Raw genomic sequence first — 24,921 nt, 5'->3', positions numbered from 1 at the left:
GACAGAGGGATGGAGGGGGGGAGGGGGGAGGGGGCAAGGGAGGAGGGGGAGGGAGGGAGGGAGGGAGGAGGGAGGGAGGGAGGGAGGAGGGAGGGAGGAGGGAGGGGAGGGAGGGAAGGAAGGAAGTAAGAAAGGAAGGAAGGGCATCCAAAAGGAAGATGCAAATTCTTTACCTGCACATGACATAATCTTGTTTATTGAAAATCAAGTGAGTTGTGCAAAGATTAAAAAAAATCAACTATATTCTATACACCAACAACAAAGTACCCAAAATTAAATCAAGAAAACAATTCCATTTGTAATACAGCAGAAAGTATAAAATAACTTCAGAACAAATTTAGCCACGTCTTTAAACGAAAGACACTGAAAACTACAAACACTGCTGAAAGAAATTAAAGAATCAAATGGAGAAACATCCCATGTTTACCAACTGGAAGAAACAGTATTGTTAAAGCTGGCAAGACTCCCCCAATTGGTCCACAGGGCCAATGTAATTTCTATTAAAACACCAGCTGTTCTTTTTGCAGAAATTGACAAGCTGATCCTAAAATTCGGAAAGAATCTCAAGGGATCTTTCAAGATAGCCAAAACAATCTTGAAAAAGCAGAAAATGATTTTTTTTTAAAGAAAGAAAAGTTTTACTTTGATTACTGTAGTTTACAAAATTACCACACCTGGTACTGACATAAAGATAAAACATAGCAGACCAATGGAACAGACAATGAACCCTCACACATTTGGTCAACTGACTCTTGACAGGAGCAACAAGACAAACAGGGGTAAAGAATGGTCTTTTCAACAAATGGTGCTGGCACAAAAGGATATCCACATGCAAAAGAATGATATGGGACCCTTACTTCACAGCACATACAGAAATTAACTCAAAATGATCATAGGCATAGTCTTCAGGACCTTGGATTAGGCAATGGTTTCTGAGCTGTGACATCAAAAGCATAAGTAACAAAACAAACAGACCAACAAAAGCACAAGTTAACCAAAGGGAAAAATACTGGACTTCATCAAGTGAAAAACCTTTGGTGTTTCAAATTATATTCTCAAGAAAGTAAAAAGAAGACCCACAGAATGGAAGTAAAGCTTTGTAAACCAGTATATGATAAGCATCTGGTGGTATCTAGAATATGTAAAGAATTCTTACAACTCAACAAAAGATAACCCAGTTCAAAAATGGGAACAGGATTTGAATACACATTCTCAAATAAGATACACAACCAGCCAATAAACACGTGAAAAGATGCTCACATTATTACTCATTAGGGTAAATGAAAATCTCAACCACAATGAGATATCTAATTTATACCCAGAAGGATGGCGATAATCAAAAACCAGGAGTTGTTGAGCAACTGGAACCTTCATCCGTTGCTGGAGGAATGTAAAATGGTGCAGCTGCTACATAAAATAGTTTGGTGGTTCATCAAAAACTTAACATAGAATTACCGTATGACTCAACAATTCTACTCCTAGGTATATAACCAGAAAGAACTGAAAACATCTAGCCACACAAAAACTTGTACCCAAATGTTCACAGCAGCATTATTCATAAGTCAAAGCAGCAAAAACTCAAATGTCCAAGATCAAAATGTAGTACATGCGTACAACTTAGTTATCATTTAGCCATAAAAAGAAATGATATATTGGGCCTCCCCGGTGGCGCAGCAGGTTGAACGCCGCACTGTGAAGCTGTCTGTAGCCTCTGCAGCACAGGTTCGATTCCCGGCCGGCCAGGGAGGAACCCACATGGCACAGCAGACCTCTCCTGCCTCGCCCACTGCTCCCCTCAGCAGTATCTTCAGTCTGTCTGCTGTTCTGCTCCCTGCTCTGTCTCTGGTGAATTCTCTCACTCTCCCGTGCCTCTGACTGTACCCCAGTTCTTGTATAAATAAATAAATCTTTAAAAAAAAAATGAAGGATTGATCCATGTCATAACATGAATGAATTGTGAAACAAGCTAAATGAAAGAAGGCAGACATAAAAGGCCACATGTTATGATTCCATTTATCTGAAATGTCTATAACAGGAAAATCAACAGAGAAAGAAAGTATATATTAAAGATGGTCAAGGGTTGGAGGGCAGGAGTGGGGAGTGACCATGAATGAGTACAGTGTTTCTTTCTGGGGTGATGGAAACATTTCGGGGTTAGATAGCAGTGATGGTAGCAGACTCTGTGAACACACTAAAATCAGCTGAATTACATACTGTAAAAGGATGAATTTTATGACATGTGAATTATATCTTTATTTTATTTAAATACTGAAGAAGACAAAAAGTATCTAAACAACAAAAATACAGATCACAAAGATTATATAGGAAAGCCAGTTCTCACCTTAAGTGTATTTACTCTCATTTTATTTATTTTTTTAAGATTGATTGATTGATTGATTGATTGATTTATACAAGCACTGGGTACAGTCAGAAGCGTGGGAGGGTGAGAGAATTCACCAGAGCCAGAGCGGGGAGCAGAGCAGGCAGAAGGACCGAAGTACACTGCTGAGGGGAGCAGCGGGCGGCAGGAGAGGTCTGCGCACCATGTGGGACCCTCCTCCGGTGGCCGGGAAGCAGCCGGGGATTGAACCAGCGCTGCAGAGGCTGCGGGCAGCTTCGCAACCCAGCGCTCAACCGCTGTGCCACCGGGGAGGCCCTATTTACTCTCATTTTACATGTAATTTGTACAAAGTTGTTATATGGATTCAAAGTCCAGAGTGGATTAAAAGTTTCATGTTAGGGGGAATAAAATTGATACAGACATTCTGACAGTAAGGTTTAAAAAAAGACAAAAGAAGAAAAACAGAAAAAAAGAAATAAGAAAGTAAAGGCAGGGCCTCACTGGTGGTGCAAGGGTTTAGGACACAACCTATGAAGCTGTCTGCAGCCACTGCAGCATGAGTTCGATCCCTGCCCAGGGAGCAGCCCACATGGCGCAGCAGACCTCTCCTGACTTACCCGCTGCTCCCCTCAGCAGTGTATTTCAGTAGATCTGCCTGTTCTGCTCCCCGCTCTGTCTCTGGTGAATCCTCTCAACCCCCCCATACCTCTGGCCTGTACCCCAGTTCTTGCATGCATAAATAGATCTTTAAAAAAAAAGAAAGAAAGAAAGCAAACGCTAAAGAACCTGTAAGCATAGTATAAAGCCATCTGTAAGGCAAAATGGTCCCGACAATATACCTGATACATAGTCTGACATAATAATCTATGTTTACAGTAATGAAAATGATGGTTTAAGATAAAAAGAGCTAACCCAGTCAACTCCTTTGATGTGTCATTCACTGTTGGAAGTAACTGAAAATTTACTTATTTAATAATGCCCCAAAATCCTACAGAGAAAGTATTATTATCTCATTTTATAGATGGGGAAACTAAGTGGCAACGTTAATATTCAAACTCAGGCAGCTGACTTCAAAGTGCATCCTCTCAACCAGTACACTACACAGCCTATGGTGATGAACTAAGAGTTGCACAAAAAAATTAATGCTCAGCAAGATCTAAGAAGACCAGAAAATCTATAATTTTTATTTCACTATAAAAATGACCTAAAACAACTTATCTATGGCAGCCTATTATCTATGGGAGAAAGTCTAGAGGTCAAAAAACAGCTCTTTACAGTCTGACTCCAACCTGTATTTCCAGCTTATCTATATCTCCCAATTCTAACCAAACCAGACTGTTCATGTTCCTTAAATATATAGAGCATGCATTTTCATGCCACTATGTTAAAGGCCTTTTCTTCACTTCTGTCTAGAAATTTCCTACTTACCCTTGCAAAATCTAGCTCAAATAACACTTCCTCTGTGCCACCTTCCTGATGCCACTAAGCAAAACTGTGTTCACACAACACTTTGTGGATATCTCTATTAAAATGTTTATCCCATTACATCATAACTGAAAGATTTAATCTTTTTACTTCCTAGAATTATCCAGAATCTAATTCATTATAAGGTTGTAAGTAATTTTACTGTTTTGGTACCTAATAATTTTTTAAAACTTAGCTAGAGGGCCTCCCCTGGTGGTACAGCGGTTGAGCGCTGGGCTACGAGGCTGCCCGCAACAAACAAACAACCAAAAAAAAAAAAAAAAAAAACCTTAGCTATTTAAGAGTAAAATTCACTTTCATATGAAATAAAAGTTACAAATGTTACATCTATCAATAGTTACAAAGGTTTCACCAGTAATCTTTTCAAGAAAAATAATTGAAACTCTGAACCAAACCTGAGCAATATACGTCGCAGTAAATATGAAAAATGATGTGGATAAAATTTTCAGATATGAGGTTCCCCAGAATCTAAACCAATAGAGTCAAAAGAGTAGAGATTACTAGGATACCATTTAGTAAGTTACTGCTAGAGTCATACAGGCTAACATAACAGACTGAAAAATTACTGTCCCTCCTAATTTAAGCCATTCCTTGAGAATAATTTATGCACTAAAAAGTTCCAGTGGAGGTGCCTCCCTGGTGGCACAAGAGGTTAAGCCTCAGCACTATGAAGCTAACTGCAGCCACTGAAGAATGAGTTCAATCCCTGGTCAGGGAGCTGACCAACATGGTGCAGCAGACCTCTCCTATCTTGCCCACTTCTCTCCTCAGCAGTGCATTTCAATCAGCCTGTTCTGCTTCCCACTCTCTCTGATGAATTCTCTCACCACCACCCCCAACACACACACACACCTCTGGCCTGCACCCCAGCTCTTGTACGCATAAACAAATAAATCTTAAAAAAAAAAAAAATTCCAGGGCCTCCCTGGTGGCACAAGGGGTTAAGACCAACCTCTGAAGCTATCCACAGCCACTGCAGCACGAGTTCAATCCCCCGGCCTGCCCAGGAGCGACCCATATGGCGCAGCAGACCTCTCCTGACTCGCCCTCACCTGCTGCTCCCATCAGCAGTATATTTCAGTCTGCCTGTTCTGCTCCCCACTCTGTCTCTGTTGAATTCTCTCAATCCCTACACCTCTGACCTGCACCCCAGCTCTTGCATGCATAAATAAATAAATCTTAAAAAAAAATTCCAGTGGAATTTGCATTTTATTTTTTGTTCTAAGTGAGTTAATATTTATTTCCAACTAGACAAACTCAAATACAACTGCACACACATAAAATCAACCTACTTCTCTCCCAGGATATAATTACAATAACCAAGCTAACAACATACAGGATAGAGAAAGGAGTTTTCAATATTTAAAAAGTACGAAAGAAAATATAGTGGCCCCTGAAATACTTACTGAATTAACTATATTTGCAAATACCTAGTCTATCTGAAAAGTCGCTTTACCTATAAAGAAATGTCATTTCACTTTGTTTTATAAAAAGTTATCTAAACTATTGGCTTAAGCTTTGCACTATCATCACATACTTACAACTCACCTGACAAAATCTGACCTCTTATTTATTGCCAAGATCAGCTTAACCCCAACCTCTTTCTTTCCAACTCACCTAATCACGAACTTTCAAGATCTTCAGGTCTTTAAAGTACCTATTTATTGCCTCCAATTCAACCTCATCATTATAAGTCACTGATTTTTCAGAGATAAACTATCAAATTTAGGATGGTTCAAAATCCTCCAAGGCAACCTTTTACATAAAACACACCTTTAATTCAAACGTCAACTTTATATTCTTGTTGACATAAAATTAAAACCAACTCAACTACTTCAATGTGTTACCCATTCAGGCCTGAATAAATATTTGTGTAGTATTCTCCATTACCTAGGCTGAGAATTCTCCTCATACATTCTTTCTTTCCCTTCCTTGAAGAGGCTTATGGTCTGCTTAGTTTTCTTCATCAAATTCTCCATGAACACCCTAAAATACTCATTTTCTCCAAGTGTCTCCATCTTCCCCTCATATCTTGACAAGATAGTACGGAGATGCTGGTAGGTATCTGGCAGCAGGTCTAAGATATAAGGTGGGCTATTCTTTAGCGCCAGCTTTGGGTTCTGACACAACCGCACCACCTGCAACAAATGGAAAAGAAGGACTATTACTTGGAGGATCTTAAGGACAATTTTCTTTTTTTAATTTAAAAATATATATAAAATATGTGCTCTTTTGCAGATATTTAATATTATTAAATGAAAAATTTTAATGATATTAAAAATGCATAGAATATAAGAAATGATCCATAACTCCCATGTCCACAAGCAATCATTCTACTTTTTTAGTGGTTCCCCTAGGTGGGTGGGTTCTTATAACCAGAATGGTTCAAACAACACATAGTATACTAAATAACTGGTGTAGAGTGGACATCACACAAATGCCTTAAAAAGGCTAAATGAAACACGGCAAGTTCCTTTTAAATGCATGGCTCACCCCACAATAGAATAAAGAGAATGAATGCTCAGGGACAGAAATAAAGAACATGGCTGCTCTAGGAGGTAAATTTTGGTATAGGGGTTGGAGTTTTAACAACCACTAGGGGATAAGAGCAGAACGCCCTCGGATTCAGCAAAACATGGAGTAGAACTCAAACACCTTTTCTTCAGATATCAATGCAGGATTTTCAGAATTTGCCTGGCAATCCTTTTTCTCATCTTTTACTTTCAATTTGTTATGTTTTAAATGGGTCTCTTTTAAAGATCATATACCTAGATTTTTAAAATCGAATGTTAACAATCTCTGTTTTTTAGCTGGTTAGTTCAGTCTATTTTATATGTTAGAGTGAAAACTTATTTATTCCTACCAACTTAGTTTGTACTTTCCATTTACATGGATTTTTCTGCGTCTGGGAGAGACAAACTAGTATAAGAGAAAAGTCTAGAAGTAGATCCACACATAAGCACATACCACAAAGGAGTAGATTTTTCTAAAAACTGTTAACTGTTGAGTATCATATGGAGGAGAAAGGGGGCAGAATCAACTAAACCCTCACCTTACACTACACAAAATAATGAAACACGCACACACAAAAAACTAGATGGGTTATTGATAATATGAAAGGTAAATCTACAAAGCTTTAGAAGATTAAAAAAATTATCTCCACAATAGAGAAAAATTTCTTAAATTAGAACCATAAAAAGCACTAACCATAAAGAAAAATATTAAATTCTGCTACTTTAAAAGCAAAAGCTACTGTTTAATCAAGACACCAAAAAAGAATAAGCGGACATATATAGAATCTGAGAAGATATTTGCAAGACATACAAATACCCAGAAGATATCACCTCTAAAGATATAGAATACCTACAAATCAATTAGCACAAACTTATATAAAAATGAACATAAGACTTGAATAGGAATATCACAAAAGAAGATACCCAAATAATCAATGAACATGAAATGGTGCTCAACTTCATTAATCATTCAGGAAAATGAAAATTATAAGATCACTAATTTGGTGATTAGTAACGCCAAATTAGTAATGCCAATCTCTGTAATGGAACAAGAAGGAACAAATACTACAGGTGAAATCTGAACCATTATAACCAAGTCAGTGCTTGAAACCTGAAAATAGTTCAGCACTGTATTTTAAGATTAAAGCATTAAATACTCTATGAATCCTCTACCTTGGCAGGTCCTGATTCTTAATTTTTGCTCTCCCTGTTCTCTTGACTCCTAGAGTATTTTAAAAACTATTCAGCCTCTCAGCTGTCACTTCTAGAATCAGCAATGATCAAGGAAGTCTCAAACATCAGCACTCACTTCTCAAAACCTGATCTTCCACAAGTTGGCCTCCTAATTCCTTGCTATCTTTATAGCTCTTCAATGTCTTTTAGCTAGCTAGTTGTCAGCAGTATATTGATTCAAAACAACCTAATCTGATAATCTGACATCTCACTCTATTTCACATTTTAAAATATCTATTTTCTTGTGTCATCAAAAGCTCACTAAAATTCTTTTGAGAGGTCTAAATGATTCCATTCTATGGGTATACCATAATATATCTGACTATCTTCCCACTTAATTTTAACATTTATATTGTTTTCAAATCTTTACTATTATACAAATATTACTGTAATGAACAACTCTGGGCATTTTATTCTTCTATAGATCAGATTATTTCCTTAGGACAGAAACCTCCCCCCAAAATTATAATCATTCAGACCATTAATCCCATTTACTGACTCTTCAAACAAGGAGAAAGACAATATTAAATTTTAAATCTAGTTATTTTATTCTATATGCATCATTTCCTGAACTTCTGAAAAATAGGCCTGTATAAGCCTAGCAAGTAAAGACAAGTTGAGTCAACAAAAGCATTTGATGTATGAATATTTTAAGTGTTTTAGGAAGCTGTACATCCTATTAAGGGTTTCAAGCCAAATAAGAACAAGCCAAGAAAATAAGACTCCATCTACCTCAGAAGATAACTGAATCCTAACTGCAATACAATAAAGAAACTCGTATTAATAAAACAAACACAGTCCCCAAATTATAAGTGATATTCCAATACCTGATTTCTAAGACAGTTGTCTACAATTCAAAATATATTTTTAAGGAATATATATTTAAGTTAAAATACTAAAAAGATGGGTTCTAGGTTAATCCATGGAGGGAGATAGGGGAGATTGACACAGACTAAGAAATGAAGATACAGCAAAAAATACAAGAAGTATATGATTGAAGGTTTTTATTTTCAGATAATTGAACAAGTTTTATATGGAGAAAGAACAGAAGAGAAAAAAGCTAAATGAAGCTGAATTTCTAGCAAGACAATGGGAAAAATGAGCACAGCATGCCACAGAGAAGGGATACCTCTTCCTGTAAAACAGAAAGAAAGGGAGTAGAGACAGGTTCAGAAAGAGAAAAATTCACAGATATGGAGGGAGTAAGTTAAAGAACGTTGTACCTGATAGTTTTTACTTTTCTCAACATATCCATTTATTCAACAGATATGTCAGACACTGAGACAAAGAAGGGAAAAGACAACATCCCTAAAACTACGATGAATCAGACAATTAAAAAAAAAACAATAAAAAGGTAATCAACATCCAATTCTATACTGAGAATTAAAATAGAGTAATATAATAAGAAAATGTTGGATGAACACTTTAGAATAGTGAATAGGCAAAGTTTCTCTGAGGTGAATTTAGGCTGAGTTGAAATTACAGGAAGGAGCTGGTCTTGCAGAATAAGCAGAATAGTTGCCCAAACAGAAGGAACAACTAAGCCAATAGCACTAAAGTGAGAACAGGTTTGGATTTGTTTGAGGAATAGAAAGGTCAGTGCGACTAAGGGTATAAAAGGCAGGGTGGAGTGAGTGATAAAAAGACAAAAGTGGAGAAGGCAAGAAACTAGTAAGATGACGACATTATGATGAAGTCTAAAATATAAGCTTTTATAAGCTTTTAAGTTTTCATTTAAAATTAATTTTGGCAAGACTACATCAAATACTGCTTCATTTACTTCAGTATATTATTTAACCTCTGAGTCTCAGACCTATTAATCTGCAAATACAGAAGGAATACCTACCGCATAATAAAACATTTATGAAAGGTGGTTTCCAACAAACTAGGCACAGCAACTTGTTAGTTTCCCTTCCCAAATATTTCCATATGACCTGACTGAAGTTATCTGCAGAGTAGGCAGAAATTATCTATTGAAGGGCCTCCCCGGTGGCGCAGCGGTTGAGCGCTGGGTTGCGAGGCTGCCGGCGACCGCTGCGGCGGCGGTTCGATCCCCGGCTGCTCCCCGGCCACAGGAGGAGGGTCCCACATGGCGCGCAGACCTCTCCTGCCGCCCGCTGCTCCCCTCAGCAGTGTACTTCGGTCCTTCTGCCTGCTCTGCTCCCTGCTCTGGCTCTGGTGAATTCTCTCGCCCTCCCGCGCTTCTGACTGTACCCAGTGCATGTATAAACAAAACAAACAAACAAACAAACAAATAAATAAATAAACATGCCTCTATTAAAAAAAAAAAAAAAAAAGAAATTATCTATTGAAGACAGAATAGGAGATCTCACATCACCCTTTGATGACTACCAAAAGCTGATATTATTCCTCCTAATGTCAGTTTGAAGGTGCTGGGTTCAGTGAATGGGGTCCTTGGGTTACCTCTGAGAACAATTTCACCTGAGTTCCCCTTTCATTGGCACACAGCAAGTTTCCCCACGAGGCAGGGATGTTTAGTTATATCCAAAAAGGCAGGTTTATTATATTAAAAAAGGAAACGAAAAAAGGACACTTGCACAGACACAATCAGACAGAAAGAGCTGCTACTGCTGCTTTGCAAAGGGAAAAGGGTTGTGGAAAGAAACACCTACATAGTCACAGGTGGGCAGGAGAACTGCCCCTGCAAGGGACAGGTTTGTTAAATGAGATACCTGCATAGACACAGTTGGGCAGTCTTGGGACAAGAGCTGCATGTCACCAGAGCAAAAATTGTACTGATACAGTGTTCTTTTGGGGAAGGGTTCATTCCTATGTGGAACTGGAATCTACTGTTAAATTAATTACTTCTAGGATGTGACTAGGTTGACTTGTAAGGACCAGTGATTCCCTACAATGGAATCATCTCCATATCCCCACCTTGGTCTGCACATCCAGATACTGTTTGTAGCAGTCTGATACTCAGGCAGTCGGCCTTAGGACTTCTCATTTCTATACTGGCTCAATATGTTAATTATTTTACCCCCATCTCCAGTTTCTGGTCTTAACACCTCTATCCTAAATTTCCTACTTTTAGCCTCCATCAAGACGACCACCATTCTGTATGGTCTCTAAATAGCACCCAGGAATAGAGAAAAGATAGCAAGTCACCCAAAAATACGGTAATCGGCAAAAGCTACAATATCAGGCCTCCCTGGGGGCGTAAGGGGATAAGCACAGCACTGTGAAGCTATCAGCAACCTCCGCATCATGAGTTCGATCCCCGGCCAGCCAGAGCATCCCACATGGCACAGCAGACCTCTCTTGCCTCGGCCGCTGCTCCCCTCAGCAGTTATTTCAGTTAGTCTGCCTGTTCTGTTCCCTACTCTGTCTTTGGTGAATCCTCTCACACACACCCCACCCCACACACACACCTCTGGCCCATACCCCAGTTCGTGTATGTATAAATAAATAAATCTTTTTTTTTAAAGATTTATTTATTTATTTATACAAGCACGTGGTACAGTCAGAAGCTCGGGAGGGTGAGAGGATTCACCGGAGCCAGAGCGGGGAACAGAACAGGCAGACTGATGAAATACACTGCCTAGGGGAGCAGCGGTTGCGGCAGGAGAGGTCTGCGCACCATGTGGGACCCTCGCTGGTAGCTGGGGATCGAACCGGTGCTGCAGAGGCTGCAGGCAGCTTCACAGCCCAGCATTCAACCACTGTGCCACCAGGGGAGGCCCTAAATAAATAAATCTTAAAAAAAAAAAAAAATAAGCTACAGTAGCTACCCCTTCAAAGATCAAAACCAAGCAGCACTCCCCATAAAAGTAGTGACATTTATATTCAGGGCTACACACACCAATCCCTATATTCTCCCTACTTAAAGGTAAATGCATTAACATCAAAGAAATCAGGACATTTACCTTTAATATTTGTCTAATACCTCTAGAAAAAGAACAGGTATAGTTCCTTTCAACAACAAAAGAACTAAAATCACTCTGGTCTTACATACAATGCCCAACCTATATAATATGCAACCAATAGATGGTGTTAATGACAGTGAATTATAGAACAACTCATAATATGTCAGATTTAAAAGATAATGATTTTTAAAACATCTCCAAGATATTGTCAATGCTTGCTTTTTTTTTGCGTTGAAGAACTGGGGTGTAGGCCAGAGGTGTGAGAGGTGAGAAGATTCAGCAGAGACAGAGTGGAGAGCAGAACAGGTGAACAAACTGAAATACACTGCTAAGGGGAGCTGTGGGCAAAACAGGAGAGGTCTGCTGCGACATTATGTGGGTTAACTCCCTGGCTGGAGATGGAACTCAGGCAGTACTGGTGATAACACTGAGACTTAACCCATAGGCCACCAGGGAGGCCCTCAATATTTGCATTTTCAAACTAGTGCCATGTACCTTCCACAAATGTTATTTGCCCCTCCTTCAAATGTGACCTTGTAAAGATTATTTGTAAATTAAATATCTGTTTTTTTCCAGATCTTTTTGAGATGATTCATTACATGACCACCAGGAGAATGAGCACTCCACTAACAATTTCAAGTATATTTTTTTAAGATGTATTTATTTATGCATACAAGAGCTGAGGCACAGGCCAGAGATGCGGGGGGTGAGAGGATTCACCAGAGACAGAGTGGGGAACAGAACAGGCAGACTAACTGAAATACACTGCTGAGGGGAGCAACGGACGAGACAGGAGAGGTCTGCTTCGCCACGTGGGTTGCTCCCTGGCAGGCCGGGGATCAAACTCCTGCTGCAAAGGCTGAAGATTGCTTCATTGTGCAGTGCTTAACCCCTTGCACCACCAGGGAGGCCCCAACAATTTCAAATCTTCAACACTAACACAAACCATACAAAAAATATACAGGTAGACCTACTCTTTTGATATTAAAATCTTCTGGAAAGAAAAAAGGAAATGCCCTAAATATTTATAACCTCTGGAAAAAGAGTTCCAAAAGGCTCTGTGAATAATTAAAGTCAACAGTTAACAAACATCATAAGCCAAACCACTTGCCTTTATTCCTTAGGGAATTTTAAATTGTCAGTCATTGTTAACTCCTTGAGCACAAATGTGTATACCCTGAACTTAAAAAACATTCACCAAAAATTTTTTGAAAGATAAAATATTTTCCCGCTTAGTCTATCTCCATGTGACAATTTATTTTGCTTCCCAAGTATAAAATAGCAAAAATGTCTGCCTTTTATTTACTTCTGCCTGTACATTTAAAGCACGACTCAGAACAATATATAGAGAAAAAAAAAATGCTTAGCTCTGGGAAACCAAAAGTACCTTGTACAGTTGCCATGTACTCCATTCACGAGAGCTTTCTCACTAGCCTAACTCCTCTCTTTGCTCTGCCAAAGCTCAACGGTCAATAGAAAATTTGGAAAGTGATATAATTACAACAGAGAATAAAATTACACTTGAAAATTGCTAAATTTTTTAAAAGAGAAAAGAAGCTACAGAGAGTAGTGTCTAAATGTAATTCTATTCTGAACATGGCATTTTTTTTTTTAAGCTAAGGAATTTGCATTTCAAATTAGGCAGCATTTACACAGAACTATGAATGACCAAGTATTTTTACCTCTGTAGTCCTCAGCTTATCCATAGAAGCACTTTTCATTTCAAACTTCCCCATATGTTAAAACATGATTAGAATAAGCACAAAAACAAGTATTCAGTTTGTTGAACCATAAAATTTGATAACAGTTTTTTAAAACAATCAATATTGTTCAAAAGAACAAGAGGAATATACAGCAGAAAAAACAACAGAGTAAGAATCCAGAGTTGGGGGCCTCCCTGGTGGCACAAGGGGTTAAAACACAACCAGTGAAGCTGTCCGCAGCCTCTGCAGCATGAGTTCAATCCCCCACCAGCCAGGGAGCAACCCACATAGCGCAGCAGACCTCTCCTGGCTCACCTGCTGCTCCCCTCAACAGGGTACTTTCGTCAATCTGCTTGTTCTGTTCCCCACTCTGTCTCTGCACCCTCCGCACCTCTGGCTTGTACCCCAGCCCTTGTATGCATAAATAAATAAATGTTTAAAAGAAAAAAAAGAATCCAGAGTTGGGTTCTAGGCTGGTGATAGGATTAACCAGCTAAGTGACCTCAGGCAAGGTATTCATCTCTCTGGAACTCAATTTCTGACCCTGTAAAGTCAGATCAACTGATTTCTAAAGTTTCCTTAAATCTTTAAGGTTTTAGAAACTGATGAACTCAGAAACTTGAAGAGGCTTAACATTTTACTTACTACCAAACAGTTCTCGAGTATCACACAACAGTATTTATTAAAGACACTATGATACCTATAACTATTGATAACTACCAATCTCATTACTTTCATTATCACATTACCTGCAAAAAATACATCCCCATACTATGTATGAAATTAAATGACCTAAATGTGTTAACAGTTTAACTATGCAATTTTTATACATAGATTTTATTTTTAAAAAGAAACCAAAAAGATTTTGCTACCCAGACGTAGTGCAACTTCAAATAGTTCAACACTAACATCAACTAGAGATTAAATGGTTTTAGCATTTCTGGATGTCAGATACAACTGTAAATGAGGAAGGATAGCTCCACAGTTTGGTGTAAAGTTCCTCCTCATTCCCAATCTCCTTTCCTGTTTCCTCAAGTATTAAGTAAAGTTTTGCCAAGTGATCCCCACAAATGGTTCCCAGAGCCCTTTATACCTTCTGTGACACATAAGTGTGAACGTTGCATCTGAAACTCCCCAGCACCAGCCATATAGTTTATGCTCAATAAAAGCGTGACTATGAAAAGGTGCTAATTTGCACCTAAAGTAACTAGGGATCAGTACATTTTTAAATCAACAAACTAGACAAGATTGTGGGTGGAAGAAGATGTTTGGGAGAGCAAGGTGCCACGATATATTTTTTAAAACTTTTTTTTTTTTATAAGCGGGATACAGGTCAGAGTCGCAGGGGGTGAGGAGAGCGGGGAGCAGAACAGGCAGATGTACTGAAATACACTGATGAGGGGAGCAGCGGGCAAGACAGGAGAGGTCTGCTGTGCCATGTGGGCTGCTCCTGGCCAGCTAGGGATCGAACTCACACTGCAAAAGCTGTGGACAGCTTCACAGCGCTGCGCTCCACCCTCTGCACCACCAGGGAGGTCCCTATTTTTAAAAACTTTTAATGTAAGATTCGTTTGACCCAGCACATTTCATCTCTAATTTACTCTGAAGAAATATTTAGAAACAGCATAATGAATAGTCATTGCAGCATTGTTTCTAATCCTAAAAATCAGAAATAACCTACATTATCAATCTGAATTTATTAAATAAACATAAACATACACACATATCCATATTATAAAACCTTATCAGTCCTTAAAAAAAGAATTCAGGGAAACATATAGGTAGTATTAACATGGAAAACCTCTATAATGTAGCAAATATTAAAAAAGCAAAAATCTAGAATCATTTAAAAATTCCACTTTTTGGGCCTCCCCTGGTGGCACAGTCGGTTGAGCGCAGCGCTGTGAAGCTGTCCGCAGCCTCTGCAGCACGAGTTCAATCCCGGCCAACCCGCAAGGGTCCCACATGGCGAGGCAGACCTCTCCTGTCTTGCCCGCTACTCCCCCAAGCAGTGTATTTCGTCAGTCTGCCTGTTCTTTTGCCTGCTCTGTCTCTGGTGAATCCTCTCACCCTCCCACGCATCTGGCCTGTACCCTGGATCTTGTATAAATAAATAAATCAATCTTAAAAAAAAAATTTAAATTTTTTAAAAATTCCACTTTTGCTTAAAAAGTATAATTTTATAAGATACATTGATTTTCAAAATTTAAGAACACAATAATTAGTCGTAAATGTAAATAAAACACTATGCCATTTCTTTACAAATAAAAAAGACAGCTTATCTAAAATAGAAGTGGTAGGGAGCCTTGCTCCTTTAAGTGTGGTCCTAGGCCAGCTGCACTGATGTCACCTGGGAGCTGGTCAGGAATGCAGTATCTTAGGCCCCACCCCTCATCCACTCAGACTCTACATTTTAACAAAATCCCCAGATGAACTGAATTCATGTTAAAGTCTGAGAGGCAATGATTTATAATAAATTATTCAACAAAGTTAGAACACCAGTTCAAGAACCACATAAAAAAAATTATCTGGGTAACTTTACTTGATCTCTCGGAATCTGTTTCATTCTCATTTTTTTTAATATATTTTGACATTTCAATATACTACATTATGATCACCACTGAAAGTCTAGTTTCCATCCACCACATACAAATGACTTTTACTCATTTTACTGCCCTTAAACCTCTTCCCCTCTGGTAACCACCATTCTGTTGTCAGAGTCTAAGAATTTGTTTAGTTTTGTGTATTTATTTGCTTGTTTCTTCAACGTCCCCAAATGGTATTCAAACATATTCATACATATGGTATTCATCTTTCTCCTATGACTTGTATCATTTAATGTACATACCCTCAAGTTCCATCCATGTTGTTATCAATGACAAAAAAAGCCTCCCTTTTTAGAGCTGAGTAGAATTTGAGGCTTTTCATGTATCAGTAGATGTGAAATTGTAAACTGCTGTACAACGTAAGAAATTACTAAAATTTATCAGTCTTAGTAAATGTCAAGTCAAATACTTACTCAAGTTAATAAATCTTTCAAGGGCAATGCTGTCCATCCAACCTGCTCAGAGCCACTTAGGAAAAGGGAAAGTACTAGAGGGATGGACCCCAAACTGTAGGGGTTATCTCAGAAGAGGGTAGTCACTTAGGGGTATGAGAGTAAAAGGGGATTGTACGTTTTGTTCTATGTATTTTATGATTACTAAACTTTTTCACAAAGAGTGCTACACCTATATACTGCTATTCAAAGTAGGTCTACCAGAGGAAGAGGCAAAAGTAAGATCTTATCCTACTCACTGAAGTAGCAATGGGTTGCCCTCCTCTTAACACTTCCTCACAGCTGATTGTAAACCCCAGAGGGGAGACAACAGTAGTCAGAGATGGTTGTGAGAAAGTGCCCAGACAGCAGAGTCTGTAAGCAAGACTCACCATCCACCCGGAAGCTACAGAGAGGACACCCAGAGCTACTGCTGATTTCTTCTGAGAAAATCATGGGATTTTCACAGTGGAGGGCTTGAATCCCCAGCAGGTATGCACCACCAATGCCATCATTAGCACCCCTTTTCCCTTCTCCTTCTGGAAGCTGCTGCAGGAAGAAACATTGTGGGGACCGAGCTGAGGCTGGCTTCCAGTGCTCCTAGTTCACTACTCCCACCTATTTCCTTCCAGCACAGAATGTGCTAATCATGAAAACATTTCACAATGACTTGCTTGTTATAATTCCCCTCTTCTAACAAACCTAATGCACATCAGAATTAACAACTTCATCTGAAAATGTAATTGAAATTTAGGCTCAGTTTGCAAACTAATACTTAGTCCATTAGTCCATTTTTCTTTTCTTACTCAAGGCTAGTCATTAGGGAAGTGATTTTTCATAGCATAAATGCCATTGTATGTTTGACCAAAACAAGACCTTTGCTGAAAGTGAAAAGTCAGGGACAAATTTACTTATGATTTCTCAGGTTAATAAAATGCATACTACTGGCCAACAACACATTAAAAACAGGTTTTATTACAAGAGTCACCAAATTTTTCAACCAAATTCACAAAATAAACAGCCAAATATCTTTTCCCCTGCCTACCACTACCTTTATTCTTTTTTTTTTTTTTTTTTTTAATTTATACAAGCACTGGGTACAGTCAGAAGCGCGGGAGGGTGAGAGAATTCATCAGAGCCAGAGCAAGGAGAAAAGCAGGCAGAAGGACCGAAGTACACTGCTGAGGGGAGCAGCAGGAGGCACGAGAGGTCTGCGCGCCATGTGGGACCCTCCTCCAGTGGCCTGGGAGCAGCCGGGGATGGAACTGGTGCTGCAGAGGCTTCGGGCAGCTTCGCAACCCAGCGCTCAACCGCTGTGCCACTGGGGAGGCCCCACTACCTTTATTCTATATACCTTCAAAAACCTCTATAAGGAAGCACATGAATGGTCAAATGAGTTCATATTTCATAAGGAATTATAATTATGAAGAATTTTACATCTTTTGGAGGAGTTTTATAATACACAAAACAGGGGTCTGCCTGGTGTGCAAGGGGTTAAGCACTGCACTATGAAGTAATCCACAGCCTCTGCAGCACGAGTTTGATCCCTGAGTTCCCCGAGTTCGATCCCTGGCCGGCCAGGGAGCAACCCACATGGCAAAGCAGACCTCTCCTGACTTTCCCGCTGCTCCCCTCAGCAGTGTATTTCAGTTAGTCTGCCTGTTCTGTTCCCCACTCTCTCTCTGATGAATCCTCTCATCCCCCACATCTCTGGCCTGTGCCACAGCTCTTGTATGCATAAATAAATAAATCTTTAAAAAAAAAAGTATACAAAATAGCAAAATCATGTTTTATGATTTATATATATATATATATATATATATATATATGTTATAGAGGCAAAAAAAATTAAAAAGACTTTTAGTAAATGATACTTTATTTTTTTTAAAGATTTATTTATTTATGCATACAAGAGCTGGGGTATAGGCCAGAGATGGGGGAGGGGTGAGAGGATTCACCAGAGACAGAGTAGGGAACAGAACAGGCAGACTGACCGAAACACACTGCTGAGGGAAGCAGCGGGCGAGACAGGAGAGGTCTGCTGTGCCACATGGGTTTCTCCCTGGCCTGCCGAGAATCAAACTCGTGCTGCAGAGGCTGTGGATTGCTTCATAGTGCGGTGCTTAACCCTCTGTGCCACCAGGGAGGCCCAGTAAATGAAACTTTAATTTAGCACTCAGAAAAGATTCCCTACCGGATTCCCCCAATTAATCATATAAAAATAAGGAATATGTTTTGATCTCATTTTATTTTTTCAAAGTTTGAACTTAACTCAGAAAGTACTATGCATTAGGTACAAAAACTATGACAAAGCTTTCATCCTGAAGCATTTTACTGAGGGGAGAGACAGAGGAAATAAAAAGTGGCAAATGCTACCATAAATAAGATAAGTTAAATACACTTACAATGGTTCAACTTATAATTTTTCAACTTTACAATGATACAAAAGTAGTACTTCAAATTTCTAATTTTTTTTTTTTTTTGTAGGACCCTCACCGGCGGCCGGGGAATGAACCGGCACTGCAGAGGCTGCGGGCAGCCTCGCAGCCCAGCGCTCAACTGCTGCGCCACCAGGGGAGGCCCTCAAATTTCTATCTTTTCCCAGGCTATGGATATGCAGCATCAGCTCTCTCACCATGCTGGACTCACAGTCAGCCACACAATCACAAGAGCTAACCCCCGACACTCCCCCTTTTTCACTTTCAGTACAGTATTTAATAAATTACCTGAACTATTCAACATTTTATTATAAATTAGGCTTTGTGTTAGATCATTTTGCGCAACTGTAAGCGAATGTATATATTCTGAGCACAATAAGGTAGGCTGGACTAAGCTATGATACTTGATAGGTTAGGCATATTAAATGCATTTTCAACTCAGGATATTGTCAACTTATGATTGGTTTATTGAGGCATAATCCCAAAAGTCAAGGAAAATCTGTATAATGGGAAAACTGTGTGAACAAGCCTCTATGATCATTATGCAGGTAACCAGCACACATCATTTGAAGTGACAGATATTTAAAGTAGATAACAGATAATTCACCAAATGGTACGAAACACTATCTTAGTATCATTCTAGAAAATGTCTACTTTGCTTCAGTGGGTGAACAGCAGGTGTGCACGGAGTGTGTATGGGGATGTGTGTGTGTGTGTGTGTGTGTGTGTGTGGAAATGGTGTTTGTTATTGTGACTTTGTAGTATACTTAAGGAGCATACCACATATAGTTATTACTATGTGGAGAAGTATACTACCTATAGTTATTACTATATGGAGTAAATAACTAAACCTTAGGAGGTTTCCAAGCTAGGCTTCACTTTACCTATAACATAACCTCTCTGAGCCTTAGTGTTCTCATCTATAAAACAAAGATAATACCAACAAAGAGCTACCACAAGAAATAAACTTAACGTAAAGTTGATTCCCATCCCCATACTTTTCCTTTCCGTTATTCCTTTGGGGCACACAAAGTAATTAAACTTACCAAACATTTACAGGAATTTATTATTGTATAAGGCCTCATGACCAGACACTGCAGAAGATAAGCAACTTATAACTGCTGGCCTCACGGAATTTATAATCTTGAGAAGTTAAAATGAACACAAACTGGGCCTCCCCGGTGGCGCAGTGGTTGAGCACTGGGTTTCGAAGCTGCCCGCAGCCTCTGCAGCGCCAGTTAGATCCCCGGCTGCTCCCCGGCCACCGGAGGAGGGTCCCACATGGCGCGCAGACCTCTCCTGCCGCCCGCTGCTCCTCTCAGCAGTGTACTTCGGTCCTTCTGCCTGCTCTGCTCCCCGCTCTGACTCAGTGAATTCTCTCACCCTCCCGCGCTTCTGATTGTACCCAGTGCTTGTATAAATAAATAAATAAATCTTTAAAAATTAAAATAAATAAATAAAAATAAAATGAACACAAACTTAAGTTCCTTATGTCGCTTTGCACAGTCACTTATCCCCACAGCTCTTCCTTGACTTAAGATGGAGTTACCCCAATAAACCCATCGTAAATTGAAAATACCCTAAGTCAAAGATGTAATTTAATAAGCCCAACTTACTGAACTGTCATTCCTTAGTCTAGCCTACCTTAAGCATGCTTCAAACATATTAGCCTGCAGTTGAGTAAAATCACCTAACACAAAGCCTATTTTACAATAAAGTATTGAATAACTTACGTAGTTTATTAAATATTACACTGAGAGTGAAAAACAACCAGTAGCGCATGCGTTGTTACTCGTGCAAGTGCATGGCTAACTGGGAGATGTTTTGCCGCTGCTGCCCAGCATCACGCAAGTGTATCACACTGCTATCACTAGCCTGGGAAAAGAACAAAATATTATTTTTTTAAATTTTTTTTAAAGATTTATTTATTTATGCATACAAGAGCTGGGGCACAGGCCAGAGATGCAGAGGGTGAGAGGATCCACCAGAGACAGAGTGGGGAACAGAACAGGCAGACTGACTCAAATACACTGCAGCGGGAGCAGTGGGGAAAGCAGGAGAGGTCTGCCTCGCCATGTGGGTTTCTCCCTGGCCGGCCGGGGATCGAACTCGTGCTGCAGAGGCTGTGGATTGCTTCATAGTGCAGTGCTTAACCCCTTGCGCCACCAGGGAGGAAGAATAAAATTTTAAATGCAGTTTTTGCACCATCATAAAGTCAAACCATAAGTTGGAGACTGAATATATAATGTAGTCTCCCAGAGTATAAGAATTTACCCCTAGTACTATGCTTGGAACTTAGTCAGCATACAAACTGGGAAGAAGCAATCCAAAGAAAATAGTAATTCATACATTTTATTAAATGTATCTTAACTCCAAAAGATAGGAAGTTACTCAAGGTGCTTTTTTTTGGGGGGGGGGGGAGGGAGACAAGCAGGAGAAGGTATATAACAAGAGGAAAAGAATCATCTTTTGAATTTTTTTTAAACTCATGCCTTAAAGAGCACTTTTCCAATAATTTATATCACATTTTTCAAAAAGCAATAACTTACTGTTTTAATGATATAAGCTAATATAAATTAAAAACACAGTGCTCTGCCAGGGATAGTGTCTAGTAGCATCCAGATCTAGAGGCATTTAGAATAGTCCAGGATTTGACAGACCTACCCTACCAAACAGCCTATAACAAGACTAGATTGCCCTGAATCCCTGGTTATAGAACTGTTTACCTTTATACAGTAAAAGTTGGGAAAGCACCAACATCTGCATGTGGCACGTGCTCAAGCCAAATTCAAGGAGTTCATGCTGTGAGACCTAAAGTTCTTATGAGGCATCTAAAACAAAAAAACATGTCAGCAAAGTCTCTGGCGCTCCATGCGCACTAAGTGCACCTGTAACAGGATCAAGCATGCTCTTCTTATGGAGGAGCAGAAAACAGAATCAGAAAGCTAACTGAAAAATGAAACTTTTTTGAATAAATAAATCAAAGGCTTTGCCATCAACAAATGCTCTATTTCACAGGTGGGCAAACTACAGCCTGCAGCACCAGCAATAGATCACTTCCAATGTTTTGGAGACTGAAAACTTGAGCCAGTGCTAGATGTGGAGGAAAGTTCCTTCCTAGACCCATTTAAATACTCTCATTTCTTTTATCTTGGTGTCACATCTTAGGGATTAAAAAAAAAAGAAAGAAAGAAAAAACTATAATCTCACCCAGGGCGCAGTTTGCCTGCAGAGTTGTGCTGACGCCTGGCCAGCCACTGCACCACAAGTTCAATCCCCAGCCAGGGAGCTATCCACATGGCACAGCAGACTTCTCCTGATTGGACCGCTGATCCCCTCAGCAGTCTATTTCAGTCAAATCTTCCTGTTCTGTTCCCCACTCTGTCTCTGGTGAATCCTCTCACCCCCCACACCTCTGGCCTGTACCCCTGTTCTTGTATGCATAAATAAATAAATCTTTCCCAAAAAAAAAAAAAGTGTAAAAGAGACCGGGCAATCCAACAAAACTACAGGGTGATTGGGAAAATCTGGAAAGCAATGGGAACCTATCAGATTAAAACACAACAAAGAAAAACTAAGTTTTCATTTCAGCACAATGGGGTACACAGAGAGCATTAAAAATCATCTCCCAAGACAAGCAGCACAATAATGAGACATCCTTCTCCCTACACATGAGAATGGTGTGAAAATATCAAAATTAGTTTGAAACTATCAACCCTGAAAAGTATTCTGACTCCAAACTGAGTCTATCTTATTCATCCCAAATGATTCTACAGAAGAAATAAAAATTCAATACACATAGTTTAAAGAAATGAAGGAGTAATATTTAAGTGGGGTAGAGATCTTACAAACTCAAAAGTTTGATAAAAAGTTTTTAAGAGGTCTCTAATCGATAGAATATTGATATTCATTGTGTACCTGCTTTAGATGAGAAACTAATTAGAAATACACACCTCCTTCTCCAACAGCACTATTTTGGTCCTTTACTGTTAATCCCTAAAATACAAACTGGAACTCTGGATTATGAACACATTCAATGCACTTTTTTAAATATGCCAATGCATTTAAAATTTACTTCACAAGCCTGACTTTCTGCATTGGCTTCATTTCTAATAATGAAATTAGCACTATGATATCAATGTAATCAACAAATAAAAACTCGTACCATTAATTACAATAAAAAATTATTTAACATGAGAAAAACCAGACCAGAAAAAGTGGCTCTAAACCACTAATATGCACTATAGAAGTGTTAATTCACACACAGGACTTATTAAGCATTGATACAGCACATTTACATTTGCCAAGTGCTTCATAATCATTTTTAATAGCTGTTTCTAGTCCCAAACATCCATGAAGAACTTCACAGAAGAGGAACCTAAACCCAGAGAGGAACCAAAGAAAACCAATTCTACTGTGGAGGAAATAACACCGTTCTCTTACATTATGCCTTAGAAAAAAGTGATTAGATCCTTCAAATCACTTTTCATCAGCAGTATAATATTGCAAAAAATAAGTCATGAATTAATGAACATGAAAAATATCAAAGAACATTGTATTGAATTGCCTGGAACAAACTGCCTGCTAAAACACTTAAAAGTACTTAGGACAACCATATTTCATTACATAGACACAACTACAAGGAAGTAAAATTCTCCCAAATGTCAAGCTTAAAGTGGCTTTAGAAAAAGGCGTTATTTTCTGTACTTGCTTTAAAAAAGAGATAATCAAAGAGGCCCCAACACACAAGCACGAAGTTAGGTGCTGTAATAATGAGTCAGGTCCGCTACCAAAAAAAGTAGAACCTAGTGAAAAAGCAGTGTTTGTGAAGAGGAAGTTCTGGAAGAACTCAGAATTTGTTGCTTAGCACGTTCAGTCAATACATCTTTCAGAAGATAATGGTTCTAACCAGAACTTGTGGTTTAATCAGTGCATATCTCAGCACCAGTAATAGATCACTTCCAATGCTTTGGAGGCTAAAAAACTTGAGCCAGGGCTAGATGTGGAGGAAAGTTCCTTCCTTGGCCCATTTAAATACTCTCATTTCTTTCATCTTGGTGTCACATCTTAGAGATTAAAAAAGAAAGAAAGAAAGAACTATAATCTCACCAGGGCGCAGTTTGCCTGCAGAGTTGTGCCGACCCCGGGTCCCCCCATCAGACGAGCCCATAAATGTAATTAATTCCCTAGTCAGACCAGACCCCTCGGCCGGCGAACCATCCTAGCCGGTAAATCAAATCCTCTGCCTGCCCCCCTCCCTCCATCTTCCCGGCCAGTTCCCTGACCCACATCCCTGCACCCTGACAGAGCCCCACAGAACCCCCAGTCCCAGGAGACTTCCGCCCCGCGACTCCCCAGCACCCTTCACCCCAGCTCCCACCCCATCTTTGTCTCGTTACCCCAAACACGCCACCTCCACGACCCCCGAGCCCCCCCGCGGCCCATCCCCCACCGCCGGCCGCCCCCCTCCCCGGCTCCGCGCCACCCCACGCCCCCCACCCCGGGGCGCCGTCACCCCAGCTCCCGGTCCCCCCAGCCCCGCACGACCCGTCCCCTCCCCCAGCTTCCTCCGTCCCTTCCTCTCCTGCGCGGCCCCGGGCTCACGCCCCCCGCGGCGCCCTCGGGCCCCGGCGGCCTCTCACCTTGTCCATGAGCTTCCAGCACTTCTCCACCATCTTCTTGTCCACGGCGCCCGGCGGGTGGGGGCTGAGGTGGTGGTGGTGGTGCGGCTGGAACGCGTCCTTCATGAGCCCGATCAGGCCGCCCGCGCCCGAGCCCCCGGAGCCGCCGCCGCCCGCGGCCCCGGAGCTCTTCTTCACGTTGCCGGCCATGGCCCGGGGAGGTCGGGCCGGGCCGCGTCCACCGGCTCCGCTCGGCTCGGAGCGGGCGAAGCGGAGGGGTGAGGAGGGGCGAGGAGCGGTGAGGAGCGGTGAGGAGGGGCGAGGAGGGGCGAGGAGGGGCCTCTCCCGGCCGCCGAAGCCGCCGCCGCCGGCCGTCCGGGCGGAGGGAGGGGCGCGCGGGGAGGGAGGAGGGGGCGGGGCCGGGCGCGCGTCCGCGCCGCGCGTCCCCTCAGAGGGCGTGAGCCCCGGGCGGGAGGAGGACGCCGAGCTCCGGCAGCCGCAGCCTCGGCCCAGCTGGGGCGCTACCACCCAGCGCCACCCCCTCCCGGCCGCGGCTCCCGGAAAACCGCGACCAAGTTTCCGCGCCGCCACCCCCGCCCCTACCTTCGGGGGCGGCCTGGGGCGGAGCCACGCGGGGGCTTTGCGCCTGCGCCCTCTGCTGGA

The 24,921-nt window shown here is 40.8% G+C and overlaps 1 protein-coding gene across 1 annotated transcript in view; it reads right to left on the bottom strand.

Annotated features, from left to right (window-relative positions):
- Positions 1-24,521, bottom strand: part of CBL (Cbl proto-oncogene) — an 84,829-nt gene extending 60,308 nt beyond the window's left edge. The window contains exons 1-2 of the mRNA XM_037505438.2: positions 24,280-24,521; positions 5,717-5,964 (exon numbers count right to left, since the gene is read on the bottom strand). Coding sequence (XP_037361335.1) covers positions 5,717-5,964; positions 24,280-24,468 — 437 coding nt within the window. The 5' untranslated portion in view covers positions 24,469-24,521. The remainder of the gene's footprint in view (positions 1-5,716; positions 5,965-24,279) is intronic.
- Between the last annotated feature and the right edge of the window lie 400 nt (positions 24,522-24,921).

Source organism: Talpa occidentalis, unplaced genomic scaffold (assembly GCF_014898055.3).
Source record: "Talpa occidentalis isolate TD23 unplaced genomic scaffold, MPIMG_talOcc4v2.1 talOcc4.12, whole genome shotgun sequence".
Classification (NCBI taxonomy): domain Eukaryota; kingdom Metazoa; phylum Chordata; class Mammalia; order Eulipotyphla; family Talpidae; genus Talpa; species Talpa occidentalis.
Note: the sequence above shows the minus strand (reverse complement) of the source record. Positions and strands in the feature narration are given on the sequence as shown.